At 40.8% G+C, this 19372-nt stretch overlaps 1 protein-coding gene across 4 annotated transcripts in view; it reads left to right on the top strand.

Moving 5' to 3' along the window:
* CYRIB (CYFIP related Rac1 interactor B) overlaps nt 1–9040 on the top strand; it is a 75137-nt gene extending 66097 nt beyond the window's left edge. For all 4 annotated transcript variants that reach the window (XM_069854663.1, XM_069854667.1, XM_069854665.1 and 1 more), the window contains 7 exons: nt 843–979; nt 1623–1700; nt 1786–1902; nt 3003–3082; nt 4133–4259; nt 5069–5139; nt 8408–9040. In XM_069854663.1, the coding sequence (XP_069710764.1) occupies nt 843–979; nt 1623–1700; nt 1786–1902; nt 3003–3082; nt 4133–4259; nt 5069–5139; nt 8408–8471 (674 nt within the window). In that variant the 3' untranslated portion in view covers nt 8472–9040. The remainder of the gene's footprint in view (nt 1–842; nt 980–1622; nt 1701–1785; nt 1903–3002; nt 3083–4132; nt 4260–5068; nt 5140–8407) is intronic.
* The last annotated feature ends 10332 nt before the right edge of the window (nt 9041–19372 follow it).

The following is a 19372-nucleotide window of genomic DNA, read 5'->3' as shown; positions in this document are numbered from 1 at the left end:
ATAGAGGGAATTGGGAGCATGCTTTTCTTCCTCTTTCTCTTCCTGTTTGGTTAACTCTGGAAGGCATCAACAAGCTGACTATTTTGAAAATTAGTGGACTAATTCACTGAGAATTAATTCTGTTAATGTTTCTGATACCAAGAGTAATAAGAAATGACTGTTTAATTCCCCTTTATGTTCCAGAATTAATTTCATCTGTAGAAATGTCTGATCTTGCTTCATGCAGGTGCAGTACTGCACTTCATGCCTCTTACAAAGCCAGCTTTACCATGTTGTGTCTAAGCTGATGAAACCCATTAGACTTGATTTGTTTCTTCACAAACTGTTACTTCGCTTTTAGACAGTTATTACTGTAGCTCATGAAAAAAATGAGCTCAGAAAATGGAAGCTTTTGCAGGCAAGTTCTGCTTTGTTGAAGAGGTGAGGTGTTTTTCTCTTGATGATGAGTAGGAAGTTGAATTATAAGTTTATCTTAAAACCAAATAAAACATGGCTCTTGCTGATAAGTATATACCTCTTGAATTCGGCATTATCTTAAAGGCTGCAGTCTGTTAACACAGCCATTGAAATATGCTTTACACAAAGGTTGTAGACAAGGCTTGAATAAAACTTTTCAATAAGTTTTTCGTGGCTTTCTACTGACTAGACCTAGTCTTTATAGCAGCTTGTAAGTACATATGGTAACAGTGGCATATAGACGCAGTTCATCAAGCCCCATTACTATTAACTACAGCGTGTTTTGCAAGATGTATATTTTAAGTCAAGCATGCAGAATATCAGTCAATAGAGATAGAAGAAGCAGGTGCAGTTGTATATTATAAAATACTCTTCTCTTATTTAAGAGGCAGGATTGCGAGGTCTGTTGGGAGCCCTTACAAGCACTCCATATTCACCAACGCAACACCTGGAGCGAGAGCAGGCTCTTGCTAAGCAGTTTGCAGAAATTCTTCACTTCACACTCCGATTTGATGAGCTCAAGGTAAGAACTTGTAATTTTGTAAGCACTAAAGCTAGAAAAAGGTGAACGGGTCTGTTTACTGAAGACATCTGGATTGTGTTCTGTTCTAGAACAGAGCATGCAGTAGATAGTCAAATCTCTACTGTGGTCAGCTTATTCACATGACATAAGAGTTAGATAAAACTGGAAAGCAGATGAAATGCCATCTTGGCTGTAGGCAGTTTTTACATTTCATTTCATATTAATAATGGTTCTTCATCTGAATTTTGCATATTTTTGGATAATGCTACTGCTGGTTTTAATATGTGCACACCTAGAGTCCAGCTATTTTCTTGCTGTTGTGAAAAGAACTAATCTGCAACAATACTTATTTGCTGGTCTGATCTTTGGAGTCTTAACTAGCAAAGCTGTGTTTTTCAACCTACTAATTTCAAGCTTCTGTATAGGAGACTGCTCCTTTTCTTGTTCATTAGATCCTGTTCTGAAAAATCTGTGGATTTAACCAGCAAGTTTTATGTTCCGCATATCACTTCCCAATGTGTCAAAGGGCTTTTTACCTCAGAAGGTTGACTGTTTTCTTGTTCTCAGTATTATATTTTATGAAAACTTGTCCTTGTATTTTTCTTGATTTTGTCGCAACTCTTTTGCTTCCATATCTGTATAGATGACAAATCCTGCTATACAGAATGACTTCAGCTACTACAGAAGAACTCTGAGCCGTATGAGGATTAACAATGTCCCGGTAGGTAACCCTTGCATGAGATGAACCACCACTCATCTTTTCATGTACAGAATCCCTACATTCTATTTTTCCTTTGGTTTTGTAGGCAGAGGGAGAAAATGAAGTAAATAATGAGTTGGCAAACAGAATGTCTTTATTTTATGCTGAAGCAACGCCAATGTTGAAAACCTTAAGTGATGCTACAACAAAGTTTGTGTCAGAGGTAAGAGTATGAATGTATGGCTTAGATAGTTTACTTCAAAGCCCTGCAGGGCCAGATGTCATTTTGGAACATAGCTCTTCTACCAGGCTTAATCTGGCATCTAGAAATCAAACTTGGTATTTGGAGCCTCAAGAAACAGCAAGTATCTTTCTCAGATGGTGTACAGGTTAGATTAAGTTCAGCTAGCCACCTTGTGGATGCATTGCAAAAAGTCAGTGGATAGCTCTACAACAATAGGCTGTGATCACTTCCCTTAAGCAGGGAGGTGGGAGAAGTGTGTTGTCTGCATGTTGGTGATGGTTTAGAGCAGAAACTTAAGAAAATGGAAAGAGATGGAGTGTGATTATCTGTGCTTGAAATAAGCAAAATTGAAAAGTAGCTTTTTTTTTTTCCTTCACAAGACACTTCTGTTTTGCTGTGTAAAGTTGAGTATACAGTATACTTAAATTATTGCAGAAGAGGCAAATAACCTGAACTGGGAAAGTATTGCAACACTTTAAACGCATCCCTATTTAATGATTAAATCCATAACTACAGCTATTGTGCTTGACTTCTGATAGGTGTGATGATTTTTGTCTCATGTGTAGACAATACTCACTTTCTTAATAAAACATAATTGTACATTACACAATGAATATAAAGATCCAGTGTTTTTTCAGTATTTTTTGTAAGTTCAGCTTTATATTTGAAATGCCTTGAGAAAAATGGCTTCTTATTTTACATTTCTTTGAGGTGTTTGTCTGCAGCAACTTTAGGTCTTACTGTTGCAGCAGGTGCAATTATTTGGCTATAGAAATTTCTGTATTTAAAGGACAGGTTAGTTGATTCCTTTAAAACTTCCCAAAGGTCAGTAATCAGTGGTGTATTTCTTCAACTGCAAGTGAGGAAGCAAAACCCAGGTGGTAGACTTTGGGTTTTAAGTCGCTAACCTTTATTGTAGTGTTCCTAAGGTCCATTGCAAGGATACTTCACTTACCACAGCGGTGCTGATGTTTTTAATTCCTCCACATTGTCATGCTAACAGTCACTGGTTTGATTTAGGTTTTGTAGTGTTATATTTCACATTAATTGAGTTGGAAACGGTTTATTTTCTTTTGCAGAATAAAAATTTACCGATAGAGAATACTACAGATTGCTTAAGTACCATGGCTAGTGTGTGCAGGGTCATGCTTGAAACCCCGTGAGTATAAACAGCGCTTGTACTGTGCATGAATCATCTCTGTGTTTGAGACATGGCTTGTGATAAGAAAGGCTAAAAAGAGATAATTGGGGTAATTAGGAGATACGGTGCTTTCTTTTTACTGACTTGTTTTTTAATCTCTACATGAAAGTCACTTGTCTCATTTTGCTTGCCATGCAAATCATGTGGTCTACTTTTCTCACCATATTAATATTTTAAAATAGAGTGGCTATGAAAGCTAGACAACCTCTTGGCACTCTTTATAAATGGTTTTCTCATGTATAATTCAGGAAAATATACTATTTGAACATGATTGCCTGGAGCCTCCTGAAAGATGAGTTGTGAGCAATGTGTTCGATGGTACCTCCTTACAAACTGGATTGGCTGATGGCTGTAACAAAATTACAGTGCCCCTGTCTGGGGAATTACGAGACACCTTTTAGGCATGAAGGCAGCCTGTTGTCTGCTGTTAATCTAGGAGGCACTGGGAGTGTGAACAAGAAGTCAAACTAAACTTTGTGGGGTTTATCTGTTTCTTCTGGGATCTAAATATTTTCTCATTGGTAAGATTACTCAGGCATGAAGTATGTCTTATTTAAATAAATGTCTGTCCAAATACTGAAGTATATTTGTTTTGGAGCGCATTAAGACCTCCTGTCCTTTATACTCTTACCTTGCTGAGGAGTGGTCTGTCCCATTCAAGGAAGTCTTTTCACGAGTTGGAAGTGTGGGGTTTGCGTATATTAGAGAGTGGAAGAGAAAAGGGTAGGAAGCATTGAAAGCAAAGTTGGTGTATCACTCTGGTCGTCTTATTCTGAAAAATATATATATATATACACCTTTCTAAGCAGCAGTCTAACCTATAGGCATGTTGTTGAAAGGAAAAAGGAAAATGCTCAAAAGTTTGGGGTTTGGGGTTATTTTGTTTGTTTTTTTTTTTCTCTGAGGATTTGTAGTGGAATTTTTCTCTTTAATCTTATTTCAGACATTACCAATAGGACTTATTGTCTTGTGACTGATAGGTAATAATCATTGTTTTTTAAATTGCAGTGAATATAGAAGCAGGTTTACAAATGAGGAAACGGTATCATTCTGTCTGAGGGTAATGGTGGGTGTCATCATACTCTATGACCACGTGCATCCGGTGGGCGCTTTTGCCAAAACTTCAAAAATTGATGTAAGTTTATTGCTACAAGTGATCTTTTGAATACTTAAATTCTTCATAGGCTTCTCTCGTGTTCTCCAGGTTCTAATAGCAGATGTATACACTTTGGATTTATGCTAAATTGATAGTGGTACCTGCTAGCAAACCATATTCATAAGTAGTGAGAAATACAAACTAGGCTTTGGGACACGTAAATGGTCATCATTAGGTTATGAAAAATCTGTTCTGATGGAATTCAGGTCATGTCTTGAAATACTTGTCAACAGTGGTTGTTTTGAAAGATCCAAATCAGAATGACTGGAAATAAGAACGGCATCTAGCTTGTTCCTCACAATCTGGTAAAAAGTTAAGTTCATTATCTGCCAGCTTTCAAGACTTGCAACTTTCTGCTGCTGTTCAGTGGGGTCTATGGAATACATGCTCTTGTATGCTGCTTCACAGCTGTTCAATGGACTATCATCCCATTGTATTTGCTACAGGGTTTGTCATTATTTCACTGGCAGAATATATTCATTCTTAATGGATTTATCATGAGCAAGGACTTTTGTTTACAGTTCATTTTTCTTAGTTCAGTAAAGCAGAGCTTGACATCAAAGCTGCATGTTTAAAGATGTGCAGCTTTTTAAGTAGCTAAGCCTTCCTGTCATAGGAAAATATAATGCTGAAAGGTTAATTCCTTTTTAATATCAAGAAAATGTATTTGCTCTGTTGCAATTCTTAAAAACTACTTTTTTCTCTGACAAACTGAACATAAAACACTTCTGTAAACTTAGAAGGTATTAGCATGGTAAAAAATTGTATCTCTTGTTTTTAATTCCTAGATGAAAGGATGCATTAAAGTTCTTAAAGACCAGCCTCCTAACAGTGTAGAAGGCCTTCTAAATGCTCTCAGGTACTGTTATTCTTTTATTTGAAATATTTTTATATGAGTTCTCTTAAATTGTCCAGGGTGTTTACTTCAGCAGCAAAGTATTCAGGCAGTGTGACTGGTAAGAGGTAAATGTGGGTATTGCAGGCTTTTTTCTCTGATATCTCTTGAGACAGAGATGCATGAAGAAGCTACTGTGTTTTTAAAGCTAGGATGTGAAATTGCAGTTATTCATTCTGGGATAACTTAGAGGTAAGAGTAGACATTGTACTGAAGTTAAAACTGATAACAAAGTATAATACATACTAAAAACTAACTAGAAGTTAACTGTTATCCCATCTACTGACTGAAGTACCAAAGAAACAAATGAGCAGTGACAGCATGCGCACTGTGACTTGTGCCAGCTCACTGAAAAAAGAAAAGGCTGGGATAATTTGCACTGGACATACACTCATTCTTTGTGTGGTTTGACCATGGATTAATGATTGTGTTTATTAGTAGTAGCATAGAATATGAGAATGGTGATTTTTATTTTGCAAGTATCTTCAGATGTGTAAGGCAGATAGTTTTTAGTATATAACTAGGAATTGTCCCTCTTTCACAAAGTATTTGTAGGGAAGTACTTGTGGCAAGTGTCTCAATGTTTTTGCTGTAGAATAGATGAGAAGTGGTAAGTGAAATAACATGGTATTATAAGTGCCTTCACTTGCAAAGTTTTTTCAGATTATTAGCTAAAGGAAAAAAATAATCTAGGCTTAGTTTGAGACTTCATGTGAGTTACAAGTGGGGTTCCCCAGGGCTCAGTGCTGGGTCCAGCCCTGTTCAATGTCTTTATCAATGACCTGGATGAAGGCATCGAGTGCACCCTTAGCAAGTTTGCAGACGACACTAAGCTGGGTGGAAGTGTTGATCTGCTGGAGGGTAGGGAGGCTCTGCAAAGGGATCTGAACAGGCTGGACCGCTGGGCTGAGTCCAATGGCATGAGGTTTAACAAGGCCAAGTGCCGGGTCCTGCACTTGGGGCACAACAACCCTATGCAGTGCTACAGACTGGGAGAAGTCTGTCTAGAAAGCTGCCTGGAGGAGAGGGACCTGGGGGTGTTGGTTGACAGCCAGCTGAACATGAGCCAGCAGTGTGCCCAGGTGGCCAAGAAGGCCAATGGCATCTTGGCTAGTATCAGAAACGGTGTGACCAGCAGGTCCAGGGAGGTTATTCTCCCTCTGTACTTGGCACTGGTGAGACCGCTCCTTGAATCCTGTGTTCAGTTCTGGGCCCCTCACCACAAGAAGGATGTTGAGGCTCTGGAGCGAGTCCAGAGAAGAGCAACAAAGCTGGTGAAAGGGCTGGAGAACAGGTCTTATGAGGAGCGGCTGAGAGAGCTGGGGTTGTTTAGCCTGGAGAAGGGGAGGCTGAGGGGAGACCTCATTGCTCTCTACAACTACCTGAAAGGAGGTTGTAGAGAGGAGGGTGCTGGCCTTTTCTCCCAAGTGACAGGGGACAAGACAAGAGGGAATGGCCTCAAGCTCCGCCAGGGGAGATTTAGGCTGGACATTAGGAAAAAATTCTTCACAGAAAGGGTCATTGGGCACTGGAACAGGCTGCCCAGGGAGGTGGTTGAGTCACCTTCCCTGGAGGTGTTTAAGGCACGGGTGGAGGAGGTGCTAGGGGGCATGGTTTAGTGTTTGATAGGAATGGTTGAACTCGATGATCCGGTGGGTCTCTTCCAACCTGGTGATTCTATGATTTCCATGCCAGAATCATTTTGTTATTCGTCTCAGCTTCCTTCAAGTTGATCAATAGAAACAAAAGCTTCCAGGGAGAAAAATGGAATTTTAGCATTTATTTTCCAACTAATATATTGTGATTGCAGCTGCAAATGAACACCTATCTTTACTGATCACTCATTTTTTCCCCCATCGTGTTTGACACTGTAAAAGCACATGGGAAACTATAGTTTCATTTCTCATGTGGTTGTGTGTTATTTTGTGGTTAGTACTGTAAATTCAGTCTGTGTTGTTATGCTGACATTTCACCACACCAAGCCATTTCATGCATACGTCCTTTAATAGTCCTGGTTTCATACATTTGATTACTCATTTGGGTAAAGTATTTTTTTAAATCACTTCTGGAATTGTGAGGAAGAGATGCAGAGGTGAGCTGCTATGTTCATTTGCAGTGAAAGCAGATTCAAGATGATGTCATGAGAAATCAAGTCCAAATTTAAGTCTTTGGTTCTGGAGGAGCATTAGAAGTTCTTATGTTTCTTCAAGTGATAGATAATGTGGCTGAAAAGCAAATGGAAGGCAGTATGGATTTTGGAGGGAGATCAGCTGTTTATAATTTGAAATTCAAATAAATATTGTAATCATATTCAGCTTTTTCATGTGGACAGAGTACCAAGTGCAGTAACTTTTCAGGATTTTAGACAACTATAGGCCACTTTGTTGTGGAAAGTATGAATTTCCAAAAAGAGCTTAAATTTATATTGATATTAATTTCCAAAACAAAAAGTCATTGTGTATTCTTCTGTATTCTAAAATATCACTGCAGTTCTGGATAACAATGACTGTGCTAATTTAATGTGTTAAATTTAATTACAGAATAAGTTTTTACTTGCTTTTAGATTACAGTGAGGGAAGGAAGATCAGAGAAATTAATCATCTGTTATTTTAAAAGAAAGTACTGTATATCCTCAACATTGCCTACCTTCTTTGTATGATTAAGTTATTTGTAGTGATGTAAAAATGTGCTAATGTCCTAGAGGATTTTGAAGGGGGGAGAAGCTGGAATAAATACACATATACTCTTTAGTTTTAGCTGCACGGTTACTTAACTAAAAAGGAAAGTAGGATGAAAAGTGATTAAACCCATTGTCACTGAGGGGTCTGAGAAAGGTTTGGTCATGGGAAGTTTTGAAGAAAAGTTTCCGAAGCTATGTTTTATTTGAAGATGTTTCCTATAGGCAGAAACCTTGGATTTAGTCTTATTGACAATTGCCCGTCGCAAATTGTAACGTGAGTTTACTATAAAATGACCTATAAGCACGAAAGCTAACATCCAGCTGAGACTTATTTTTGCCTCCGCTTGGTGCAAGGCTGTTGGCTTATAATTCTGATTGATTTTAGCTTTTTCTGATCCAAATGTTTGGGCTCTGTACTTGGTAACCATGGAGTGGGAGGCAATTCAGTGGCTGAGAGCTTTATTATGGTATGGTAAACAAATTACGTATATCTTAAGCCAAAGTGAAATAACATCTCTGTTCTTCTCAACTTGATTTTTTTTCTGTGTTTAGGTACACAACAAAGCATTTGAATGATGAGACTACCTCCAAGCAAATTAAATCCATGTTGCAATAACGATTACCTGGAATTCGCACCTGCTGTAGACAGACAGTATTCTGCAATGACTGAGATGCACAGATTTTTTTTTTTTAGTGATTGCAACTACTATCTCGTTCATTCTTGCTTTTTATTTTCTCTCTTCCTGTTTACCCTTTTTTTAATCACTTTCTTGTTCTTAAGTAAGCTCAGACTTCTTTTCTGTGCCAAATCAATGAAAATTATAAATTCTGGGAAGTATTTCTACTTTTCAGAATAGCCATCCTAAGTGGCAGCTAATTATGCGTTGCATTTGGATTTCTCTGTTCTGGGGAAAGATTTGTGACTTGAACTAAATATTTTTAAACTTGTGGTTTTTTCTTTTTTTGAAAAACTAATATTTAATATTGCTTCTTCTGCATGGCAAGACTGCCTACTTCTGCTATTTAAAAATCCCTTGATGACTTCATTTTCTATTGCAGCTTATTTTCATGTGCAACCATGAGGAAACTAAAAGCAGATTTGTTTAAATTAACTGTGTTTGTACAAAATGGTACCCAACACAAAGGTTTTTTTAAATGAGTAAAAACTGTTTTGTTTAAAAGTTACGTTTGCATTTTGACTCATTTTTGTAAGGATGTATGTTGTATGTTTAACCTTTAATAACTAACGTTAAACTGTGGTGTGTGCGTAGCAAAATTACGTATGCATGTTCATGTCAAATGATTGGCTGTGGATAAGATAATAAAATCAGCTTTCATTTTTCTAAGTGTGGTTTGATTTACCAGTATTTTGAGTGAGATGTCTTCGTGCTCTTTGAATTTTTACAAAATAATAAATTTATAAATTTTATATAGTGAAAACTCTGCTGTGTCATTACCAAGTAACCACCAGTCTAATCCACTAATGTAAGTCTAGCGTGTTTCAGGGTTCTGTTTCTCCGCTCTGTGCTGGTTTGCTCTCCCGAGATTTATTTCTCATATAGGATTTGAGGGCATGAACTTTCTCCAATATAGATCCTAGTGGTTGTTGCTGAAAAACCTGCATCTTGGCTACCGACGTTGATGTCTCAGTACGGTCATCAGAAATGATGTTCCAGGCTACACTCCCAGTCTGGCTCTTTCCATAGCAATGGTGGGGAGAGAAATTTCCCTCTCTGTGTACTGTTGTGTGTGCCTTATGGATCTGAATAGTTTGAACCTATGGTGGGTGGACGGGGTGCTAAGGGGCATGGTTTAGTGTTTGATAGGAGTGGTTGGACTCGATGATCCGGTGGGTCTCTTCCAACCTGGTGATTCTATGAACCGTGTGTAAAATCTCAATAATCTTAGCATACTAAATGTTTCCTGTTTGGCTGGGATTTTAACAGAACAAATAATAAGCTTTGATGGGTTGGTGAAGATTATAAAGCTTTTTCAGGAGGGGGAGAATTGAAGGGGAAGACAATTGAGAATTCCTAGAAAGAACATCTCTGGGAAATGGCACACTTTGCATTGGTGGGCAAGTGTTAGTGCACCTCATGTGTGTGATGCTGTTGTGATTATGCCTAAAATTAGTTGTCTACATTCTGGAAACGAGATTGGAAAAATCCAGGTAAGTCTGAACACCTTCAGCTTTATTTGCCGGACAAGTAATATTTTGTAATTTTACATGATGTGCTCACTCTGAATTTAACATAGAGTTCTGGATTTCTTGTGGACATCCACTCTGCACTGTCTGGGAAGGTTCTCCTTTTTCTTTTGTTTGCTTGGTTTTGGAAATAAGACATCAGCAAAAATTTAAGTCGTGACATGCAAGGAAGAGTTTGGAGGAGGGTTAGGTGTTTGTTGTTGGTACCTGTACATTCTCTGTTCAGCAGGGTAACACATCTTTTCTTTCCCACCGAAGATGCTTAGCAGAAGTCCCAGCTACAGAGAAAGCAAACGGTGTGCTGTGCTGGCTACAGCAATATAAAATACTCCTGCTTTGACATGCTCTTTGGTCTTTTTGGCGGCATCACAGTTAAATCCAGCTGGGAAAGGACAAAATTTGATTTGGTTTTGTTTGTCTTTTTAAAAAAAAGAAATAAAAAATGTCTCCCAGAATTGTATGACTATTACAAAGTGAGCGCAACCAGCCATTCCAGAGGTATCCAAAAGGTAACTGTCCTCAGGAATTTGTTACCACTAGGAAAAAATTAATTTCCTCTTGGCCTCATTGCTGTGAATACAGAATAATGATCACAGGAGGGGCAAATCATGCTCCTGGTTAGTGTTACATTTTAGAAGTTAAGCTTCATAAAGGAAACCTGATTTGCAGAGGATCAGGTTTAAGCACAAATAGGGTGTTTTGACAGTTTTTATTTCCAATCTTGTAAGAAAACACTTGAAGTGGTAAATCCAACCTGGATGCCGTTGTGGAAGAACTAGCCGCACAACAGTTTGCTGCTTCTTTGTCTTGCCTCAATGGCTGCTAACTAGAACAGCAGAGAATCTCTCCAGTCGACTGTTTTGGGCAGCTCTTCCTTTCTGCTGCCCAGCCAATATCTTCGCTTTTAAACATCTTTGTTCTTGTGGTCTGAGAATAATGGAAGCTTTCCTTTTTTTTCCCTCTGGCATTTGTGTCCTGTAGTTTCTCTGTGTACACAGCTGGGAAGGGAGATTACAGCTGGCGTGCCTGTGAGCTGGCTGGCCCACGAATCCACAAGCTTCCCTACTTGTGAGCTTTCCAGGAGGACACAGGCCTTCCAGTGTGCGGGGCATCAGCTGTTTGCATTTTTTAACTGAAACTGTTGTGTGTTTGCTCTTCAAGCTTTGGTGCTCGTTCCCCGCAAAATGTCCCTTTAATCTTCTCCTTCTCTGTTTTAACTCTTCCGTCATCTGTGGTAGTGGATGGAAGATCAGCTGGTAGGCTCAGCACTAAGTATTGGCCACTAAAGAGCTTTTATGAATGTTTTTGGGGAAAACTGCTGCCTTTGGCACCACCCTGGTGTATGTGATAGCCTGGCATCTTGGGGTACTGCCCTGAGTGGCAGTTGATAGTTTAAATTAGTGCTCTGCTCGAATTCCTTCGGCTGTGATGTAACCACCCTGCAGGTGCTGTGGGTGGAAGATCCTCTCCTCATGGTGTTCTGTCTCCAAGTGTAAATGCTGTTGCTGCTTTCTTATGGGCCTCAGGTTCTGGGAACAGGTGGGTCTGAGGGAAATAGGTCTACAGTGGCTTTTGTGATGTGTCTTATGTTGACAGATGGTAAAGCAGCTTTTCACAGCTTTCCTCGTGATCACAGGGTTAACGGTGTGTGCCCCTCCACAAACACTGAATATTTTTCTGCTGTTCTTTGGTACCAGCCTGCTTATATGATTTTGATTTGGTTCTTAAAATTACACATGAAACTGTAGCAATGTTTCCCCTAAAAAAAAGCATCTTTTCCTGTCTGCCCTATGCTTATAAACCACATGAGAGTTTCACTGCAACAGGCAACTGGAACAGGTTACCCAGAGAAGTCATGGATACTCTATTCCAGGAGGTCTTCAAGACTAGTTTGGATGAGGCTTTGAGCAGCCTAATGTAGTAGAAAGTTTCCCTGCCCCTGGTGGGGGACTATCATCTACGTGATCTTTAAGGTCCCTTCCTATCTAAACCATTCTATGATTCACTTAGGAATACTGCCTATTTCTTATTTTTTATTATGGCTGGAGCAGATCTGGAGAGGGAGATCCTGAAATGGCTTGTAGCAGGTGGAAGTGTTCCCAGGCAAACATCTCATTCTGTCCTCTGGCTGCTCTCCTGGCTTGCAAAGCCAAAGTGTCTCCTGCTGTGGGATGTGGTCACTCCTCAGGCTGTTGCTTTATTAGAAGGATGCTAATCCTTTTCTTGGGTTTTCTAAACTTAGTATTGTCTTTCTGTCCTTCAAAGGACTTATACTTGTGAACTAAACGTAAATAATTAACAAGGAGCAGTTTATGCAGTTACTGTGAGTTTATGGTTCTGGCATTTCAAGAATGGGTCTATGTGGAAACTCACTGTGACATTTACACAGCTTTGCAGACGTAGATACTAACAAGTCCTGCTTATGTCTTGAGGATGCCCTTCCTGGCTGTGGTGATGGGATTACTCGTTTCTCAAAATTTTGGCAATCACCTCTTTGTGAAGCAGCTTCTTTGATCAAAATAGCGAACTAGCCCTGACTTACCAGGCTGTTTGCTCTTGCTCTTTATTTCGGCCTTTGTCCTATGCCAAGTTTTTCACTCCTTTTCCCAAGTCTGGTGTAATGTCTGCTGGCTGATCGATAGCAGCAACTCTCCATCTGGGACCAATGAAGCAAGCATAAAGGCATCCCAGTATAAAGTTCATGGTATCTATTTGCATATGAATTTTGTAATGAATTGCTATCACATGGGATACATAAGAACTGGATGATTATGTCCAGTGCCCTGCATCTGGGACAGTGCTTTTCTTCCCATGCTTCATTGCTAATGATCATTTTCAGGTTGGACCCATCATTTGGTTCCATTACCATGATGATACAAAAGGGTGCCTGGAGAGCCTTATCACTTCTGTCAGCTACAACACGAGGGGTGCTGTACCTGGTAAGCAAATCTAGCCAGGTCTAATCAGACCCTGTCTCTTGAATCTCAGCAATGTTCAGGTGCCTTTTGGTCACAGCTACAGTACTGCATTGTAGGTGTTTGTGGAGTTGTATGAGGCAGAAGTGAAGTCATCCAGTTACTGCAGGGATGTTACAAGGCTTGGGCAAGGGGTAGAATAAAGCTTTCTAGGTGCTGTGATTATTTCACCAGCAAATGCTTAAACACATGGTAGGCTGGCAGCAAGTTACATGGACTTGCTGGATTTTCTTATTATTATTATTATTATTTCATTGGAACAGGCTGCCCAGGGTGGTGGTTGAGTCACCTTTCCTGGAGGTGTTTAAAAGACGGGTGGATGAGGTGCTGATGGCATGGTTTAGTGATTGATAGGAATGGTTGGACTCAATGATCCAGTGGGTCTTTTCTGACCTAGTGATTCTGTGATTATGAACATGCTGCTTGAGGTTGCCCTTGTGTGCCAATGATCTTGGAGCTTCTGGGGCCACACAGCCTTTCCTTGACTGCCCCGCTCAGTTGTGGCTGTGTTTTGCAGTTATAACTTTGTGGAAGACTATCCATTTCCCTTTTGAAAAAGAATTCATCTGATATACATGCAAATGCACTAGTGATGTGTGTTATCTTCCATGTACTGCTATGATTGTGAATGATTGAGGGTAGGTCCCAGATGGCTTCTAGGACCTCTGTGTAAAAGGAATTGAAGAAATTCAGAAGGTGTCACAGTCTGCTGTGAACTATGATGATCTGCTACCTCCTGCAGGCTCCTGCCTTGTTGACCTATGTTCTCCGCTCACCCTTTAGCGCTATCCAGAAGCCAACATGTTGGTGCAGGGGCCACAGGTGTCCAATAAATGACATGAGGAGTTACAAACACCTAGTGATCACAGTGATGACATGGGATATTGGAGAGCTGTGTCCTTTCCTGGCTCCTGCCATGAGGTTCCTCGTTAGGGATGGCAAATCCCTCTTGTTTCTAAAGTCTCCAGATGTGTATCTCTGCACTTTCTCCCCTTCCTTGCCACCCAGGATGTATTGCTGATGTCCTCATCTGCAGAAGCATGGAGAGCTTCTGCAGCAGCTGTCATCTGTATGTCCTTTCTGGCTTTGTTTCTTAACTGATAACCATGACCTGACTGAGGCAGAGAAGAGGTGGCCTCTTTAGTCTATAGAGTCTAAGATTATCCCCAAGTTAGAGCTGGCTTGACAAGAGTATGTGTCTGGTCTGATCTGTGGCCCATCTTTTCCTTGGATACAGGCAAGGAGGAAACAGAGCTGCTTATTTTATTGCGTATCCCCATCTTCCCGCATTGTGTGATTTCACATGTGCCCATTGTGTCAAAGTGATGCTGGATCATTGGCGAAGTGACAGGCTGGTGTCCAGGCTTGGAAAGAGAGTGTGTGTGCACATCCAGCTCATCCCGTGATGCTGGAAATACACCCATCATGTGAAGGGGCACATGAGAGTTGTGCCTGATTGCAGGGTGGAGAAAGACATTGGCTGCCAGCTGTGGCCCCTGATCAGCATTGGTGTAGTTAAAAGCAGTGTGGGAGTGCATTTGCTGAAAGACTTGAGCTTAAGTAATGTGGAAGTCTTAATTGTGATATTTGGCAGCTTGTAAGTAATTGGCTTTATCATCTTTAGCATCCTTACTGTTGTTTTTAAGGTGATAAAATCTACCTTCAGTGCTATGTGTCTTTGAAATAGCTTGTAGTGCCTGCGAGTGAAATGCCACTTTGAGACCTGGGCTAGAGGTGCTTTCTGCATTCATCTGCTGATTTATTGTGTCCTGGCTAGAAGAACAATGATTTAATGCCAAGGGAAGGAAGGTTGGCTGATATTGTGAGGAGTTTCCTAACGCATCTCTTACACTAACATAAACATCTTGCAAGAGAAGTGGGAGAGGATGGCTCCATGGAGACATTTAAGCTGGACCAAATAAAGGGTGAGAGGTGTACTTTAGGTAATGCTGCTGCACTGAAATAGGCTGGACTGATCAACGGGTCTTTTCCATCTTAAACTGAAGTTTGTGCTGGAAATTATTCTTATGAAATATTCCCGTGTAGGCAGTTTGAGGTGTTGAAATTCACAATCTTGGAGATGTTGGACCAAAACATCATCCGCAGAGTGTCAATAATAACTAAAAATATAACTTTGGCTGTAGTTGCAGAAGACACTTCCTTTTGTATTGCATAAACTGAAAAATGCTTCTGGTAAAGCTGCTGCATGAGAGTTTAAGAGGAACCAGACCGACTGTCCTGAAGATGGCAGTGATGCTCTTCTCAAGCAATCCATATTTATTGGCTGAATGCCACTGTTCTTTGAGAGCAACTGTCCCACCCACAAACTCTCTCTTCTATAAATTACTGCAATATTACTTTTCCCTTCAAAGACTCAGTGATCCATTGCTCTCTTTATTTTTCCCCTCGTTTCGACACATTAACACAACTTGCTTCATGCTCTGGCTTTGCAAATGAGGAGCAATTGATACCAGGGCGTAATTGCATGTCTGCTCTCAAGGAGGGAAAACAAACGGCCCCAGACCCCAACGCTGTGCCTCTGCAGATCTTCAAGTCTCTAAAGGATTTTGAAATCTGCTGTTAATCAAAAGCTAATTAAATGTTTTAATTAGTTTTTAAAGGGTGGGTTTGCTATGGAAGGTGCTGTCTAGGTCTTTGTGTTGTGGGAAGCTCTTGCTCTGGGAGCACAGCAGGTAGAGCAGAGCAGCAGGCTTTTAATCAGTTGCTTTGCTGACCTTGAGGCTCGAAGCCTCCAACATCTTCAGTGTCTGTCCCCCTTCACCTCTAGCAGAGATAACTGTCTCTCGTCAGTGAGACTTTGGATATGATGCTGCTTGCAGGGTTGGCATCAGCTGCTCTCACCCAGCTGAACGGCTGCTCTGTGCTCAGGAGTCTCACAGCCCCTTCCTACTCTTTGGACTCTGATTTACTCTTCCTGTCTGAGCCTGGTCTCTGCAGTCCCAAGTAGCAACCTGAGGCAGAGATGGCTCTTCCGTGGCTTGGATCTGGAAACCCTTAAAAGACAGATCTGAAGGGAGACCAAGCCCACTCCATCCATACCAGGGATAGAATTATTCTGGAGCCTGGGGGACTGGAGATCAGACCATGAGAAATTTGTGGTCTGAAAATCAGCATTTACAGCTATTACAGTGAAGAGTGCTCTGTGTGTGTAGATGTCATATATCTCTTAAATAGTCTGCACTACAACTTCTAAAAATGTTAAAATTTTATTATAAAACCTCTGTTGCAGGTAAAGGAGGAGCTGATTTTGGGCACTGCAGCAGTGATTTCTTAAGTCTGCTGCATATCCCCCTCCCGGCTGGGGCTTTGGCTGCATTATTTTCCCAAAATGTTGGGTTTTGGGGGGTTTTGTTCGTTTGTTTTAAATGTCAATAATAACAGATGCAGCTTGAGAGTGTATCCAATGCAGAGAAATTTCTGGGATCTGATTAGCCCAAGGTTAGGAATATCCCACACTTGTTTTCTCTTGTAAAAAAATTAAAAAGAAAAAAAAGTTTGGCTCTCTGAATCTTCACTACATTTTAAGGTCTGAGCAAGCAGCTGAGGGCTGTGCCGAGCCGCTCGGGGAGCAGCTCTGAGGGGTTATGTAAGGAGATCGGAATTTGGTCAGTCTGCTCAGTTTCCTCTTCAGGAGGGTGTTGGAGATGGAGGAGGGCTGCCCGGAGCTGAGCACTGCGCTGGTTTTTGGGGCCATGCTGGAGGAGTGGCAGTGGGTAGCAGGCATTTTGAGCACTGAGTCAGGTCAGCCTGGTGCTTTGATAAAACAAGCAATGTCTGGGCTCTGGAGCCCAGATGATATCCGTGTGAACGAGTCACTGATGAGGTGTAGGGCACACTTTATAAGCTGATTCTTATACAACAGTAATGTGTGCGCTGAAGAGGACTGGGTGGGCTGTAAGTAGGGAAAGCAGCCAAACTTGTATTGCAGAAGTTTTTGGGGGATGCTAGTTGAACTGCATCCGGAAGGCAGAATCTTCCTTTTCTTCTGGAGTGATTCAGCCACTTAGCAGTCCTGTCACCTCTTCTAACCAACAGCTCACTGCTGAAAAATGTCCAGCGCTCAGTAGGCAGGCAACATCAATACTCCTCTGGTTTCAAACACAGGCTTTGAATTTGGGCCAGGGGAAAAGGCTGGTAACGCTTTAGGGATCATCGTCTACCAGGACTCAGACCAAATGCTGTTTCCTACCCTACTGGTGTCTGTTCGCACTGCTGACCATTTGGTGCGGTCTTGCTGAGGGAAAGTGCAGGGAAATGCATGAAAATAACTGGAATTTTTGTGCTGGGGCTCACACAGTGAACAGCAGTGGCAAATGGACTGTCCAGGGCTGATGATGCTAAGCTTGCCATGTCCTGCAGGAAGCAACTTTCTCCCACTTACTTTTTTTGATGTCTGCGTGCAACCACTACTGAAACTCGTTAGGCATGTTCAGTTCTAGGGGTCCAGTGCTTGCAATGACTGCAAATCACATTTCATGGTCAGTACCAAAGGCAGAGATGCTCCCAGCATGTCAGCTGATGAGTGAATGTGCACAGCCCCAACTGGCTGACACCACTGGTTTGTAGATAGTGCCACTTCATGGTGGCATCATCAACATTTACTATCCCCTCGCCTGTTAGTCATGACACTGAAGGGTCTGCCTTGGGATGCTATCAAAGATTTCCATGCTTTGTTAAACTGCCCAGGGCAACCTGTTCACTCCTGCTCTCCTCCAGTTCAGCCGTGGTTCAGGCACATGGACTGGGCATTTCTATCAAGGTTCACCTGCTCCCTGTATCAACACAATCTGACGTAGATGGCTGGGGTATTTCAGCATCTCCTCCTTGCAGAAAGAACAGATTCACCCTTGGTGAGACTATGTCAATAGGGTAAACCTGGCACAGCCTGCAGCATGGAGGTGACTCTTTCTGGTACAAAATGCTGCTGTGTGTCACAGACCAATCACACCTGTTCTGGCTCCTGCCCTGTGTGTCACTTTTCTATGGCATTGCTCATCCTGTCCCTTCTACAGGCGATTTGAGGGCCTGATCCCATAACATCCAAAAGATCACTAGATATTGGAGACTGAAGTTTGGGGTTGACTATTTAATTCTGTGGCAACCTGCTGCAGCAAAATAGAATACATTTGGGTGGGAGGTGAAACTTCCTTGTGTTGAGGTTGTGAATCTGAGGACCACCACCAACATTCTCAGCTGTAAGAAGCATGTCTTGACCCTAATTTGTGTAAGACTTGCCTAAACCAAGCTGCTTCCACAACAAACCACTCCATGCATTCCAGGCATAGTAACCTGGGTACATGTGGTTATGTATGTTTTGAGCTGATGTTGGTGAGCAAGTGCTTTGGTCATTACAAAATGGGTTGTAATTTTTTTTTCCCAAAAGATGAGAATTAAACAATAAATGGATCCAAAACTATATGGAGGAAAGAGAAATAAAGCAGGCTGTATATAATAATTGGAAGTTTCAGTGAATAGAATAGGTCATGTTGTAATTCAGTAATTATTATGGTCTTTACAAAGTTTAACTGTAAAAGCGTTAGAGCTCAAGTCTCCTGTTCTGTGAAACTGTTTTCTTATTCTGTCTGTCTCATGCTAGAAAAGCACTCTAACAAATAGTTGGCAGCATCTAATTTTTGTGTGTATGCATATATTTGTAACCTACATATTAAATAAATAAGAACCAGATGTTTGTAATGGACAAATTATTAATTGCAGCTCCTGGGGAAAAACAAAAAGGTAGCTATGGTAATGGTTTTCCTGCAACAAAACATCTGATTTGATATAATCATATATTACTGTAATTTGTGTAGAAAATCAAATATTAGTAGCAAATAAAGTATAAGTTACAATTGTTTTTCTAGGAATGTAGGAACTGCTAAGATCACTCAGACTTGTGAGCCTCTAGCTCTGGAATTTTGACAATGGCCAGAATGGAGTGGACCAAGGGTGTTCCAAGAAAACCTGCAAAAAGCAGTTAGGTTATCCCTTATTTCAGAAAAGTTTCAATTCCTCCCTTTCCCTCTGTAATTCAATGTTAGTTAATGCCTCAAATTTTGAGAGTTTACATCTTTCCTGAGACTCATTTCAAAAATAACTTTAAATATTTACTGCTGTAACTCTAGTCAAGCTTGTTACTCATCAAAATGTCTAATCATGGTTGGAGTCTTGCCAAGTTGTTTTTTTGGTTTTTTTTTTAGTCTTTCAGCTTCATCAGATTTTCCTTCCATATGTTGAGCTAAGGATGGGTGAAAGCAGTGATTTGTAGCATCACCAAATAAAGAAGGGTAAAGTTTTTGAGAAATTACTGGAAAGCAA

This window comes from Phaenicophaeus curvirostris, chromosome 3 (genome assembly GCF_032191515.1).
Source record: "Phaenicophaeus curvirostris isolate KB17595 chromosome 3, BPBGC_Pcur_1.0, whole genome shotgun sequence".
In the NCBI taxonomy this organism is placed as follows: Eukaryota; Metazoa; Chordata; class Aves; order Cuculiformes; family Cuculidae; genus Phaenicophaeus; species Phaenicophaeus curvirostris.
This window is presented reverse-complemented; position numbering and strand designations above follow the sequence as displayed.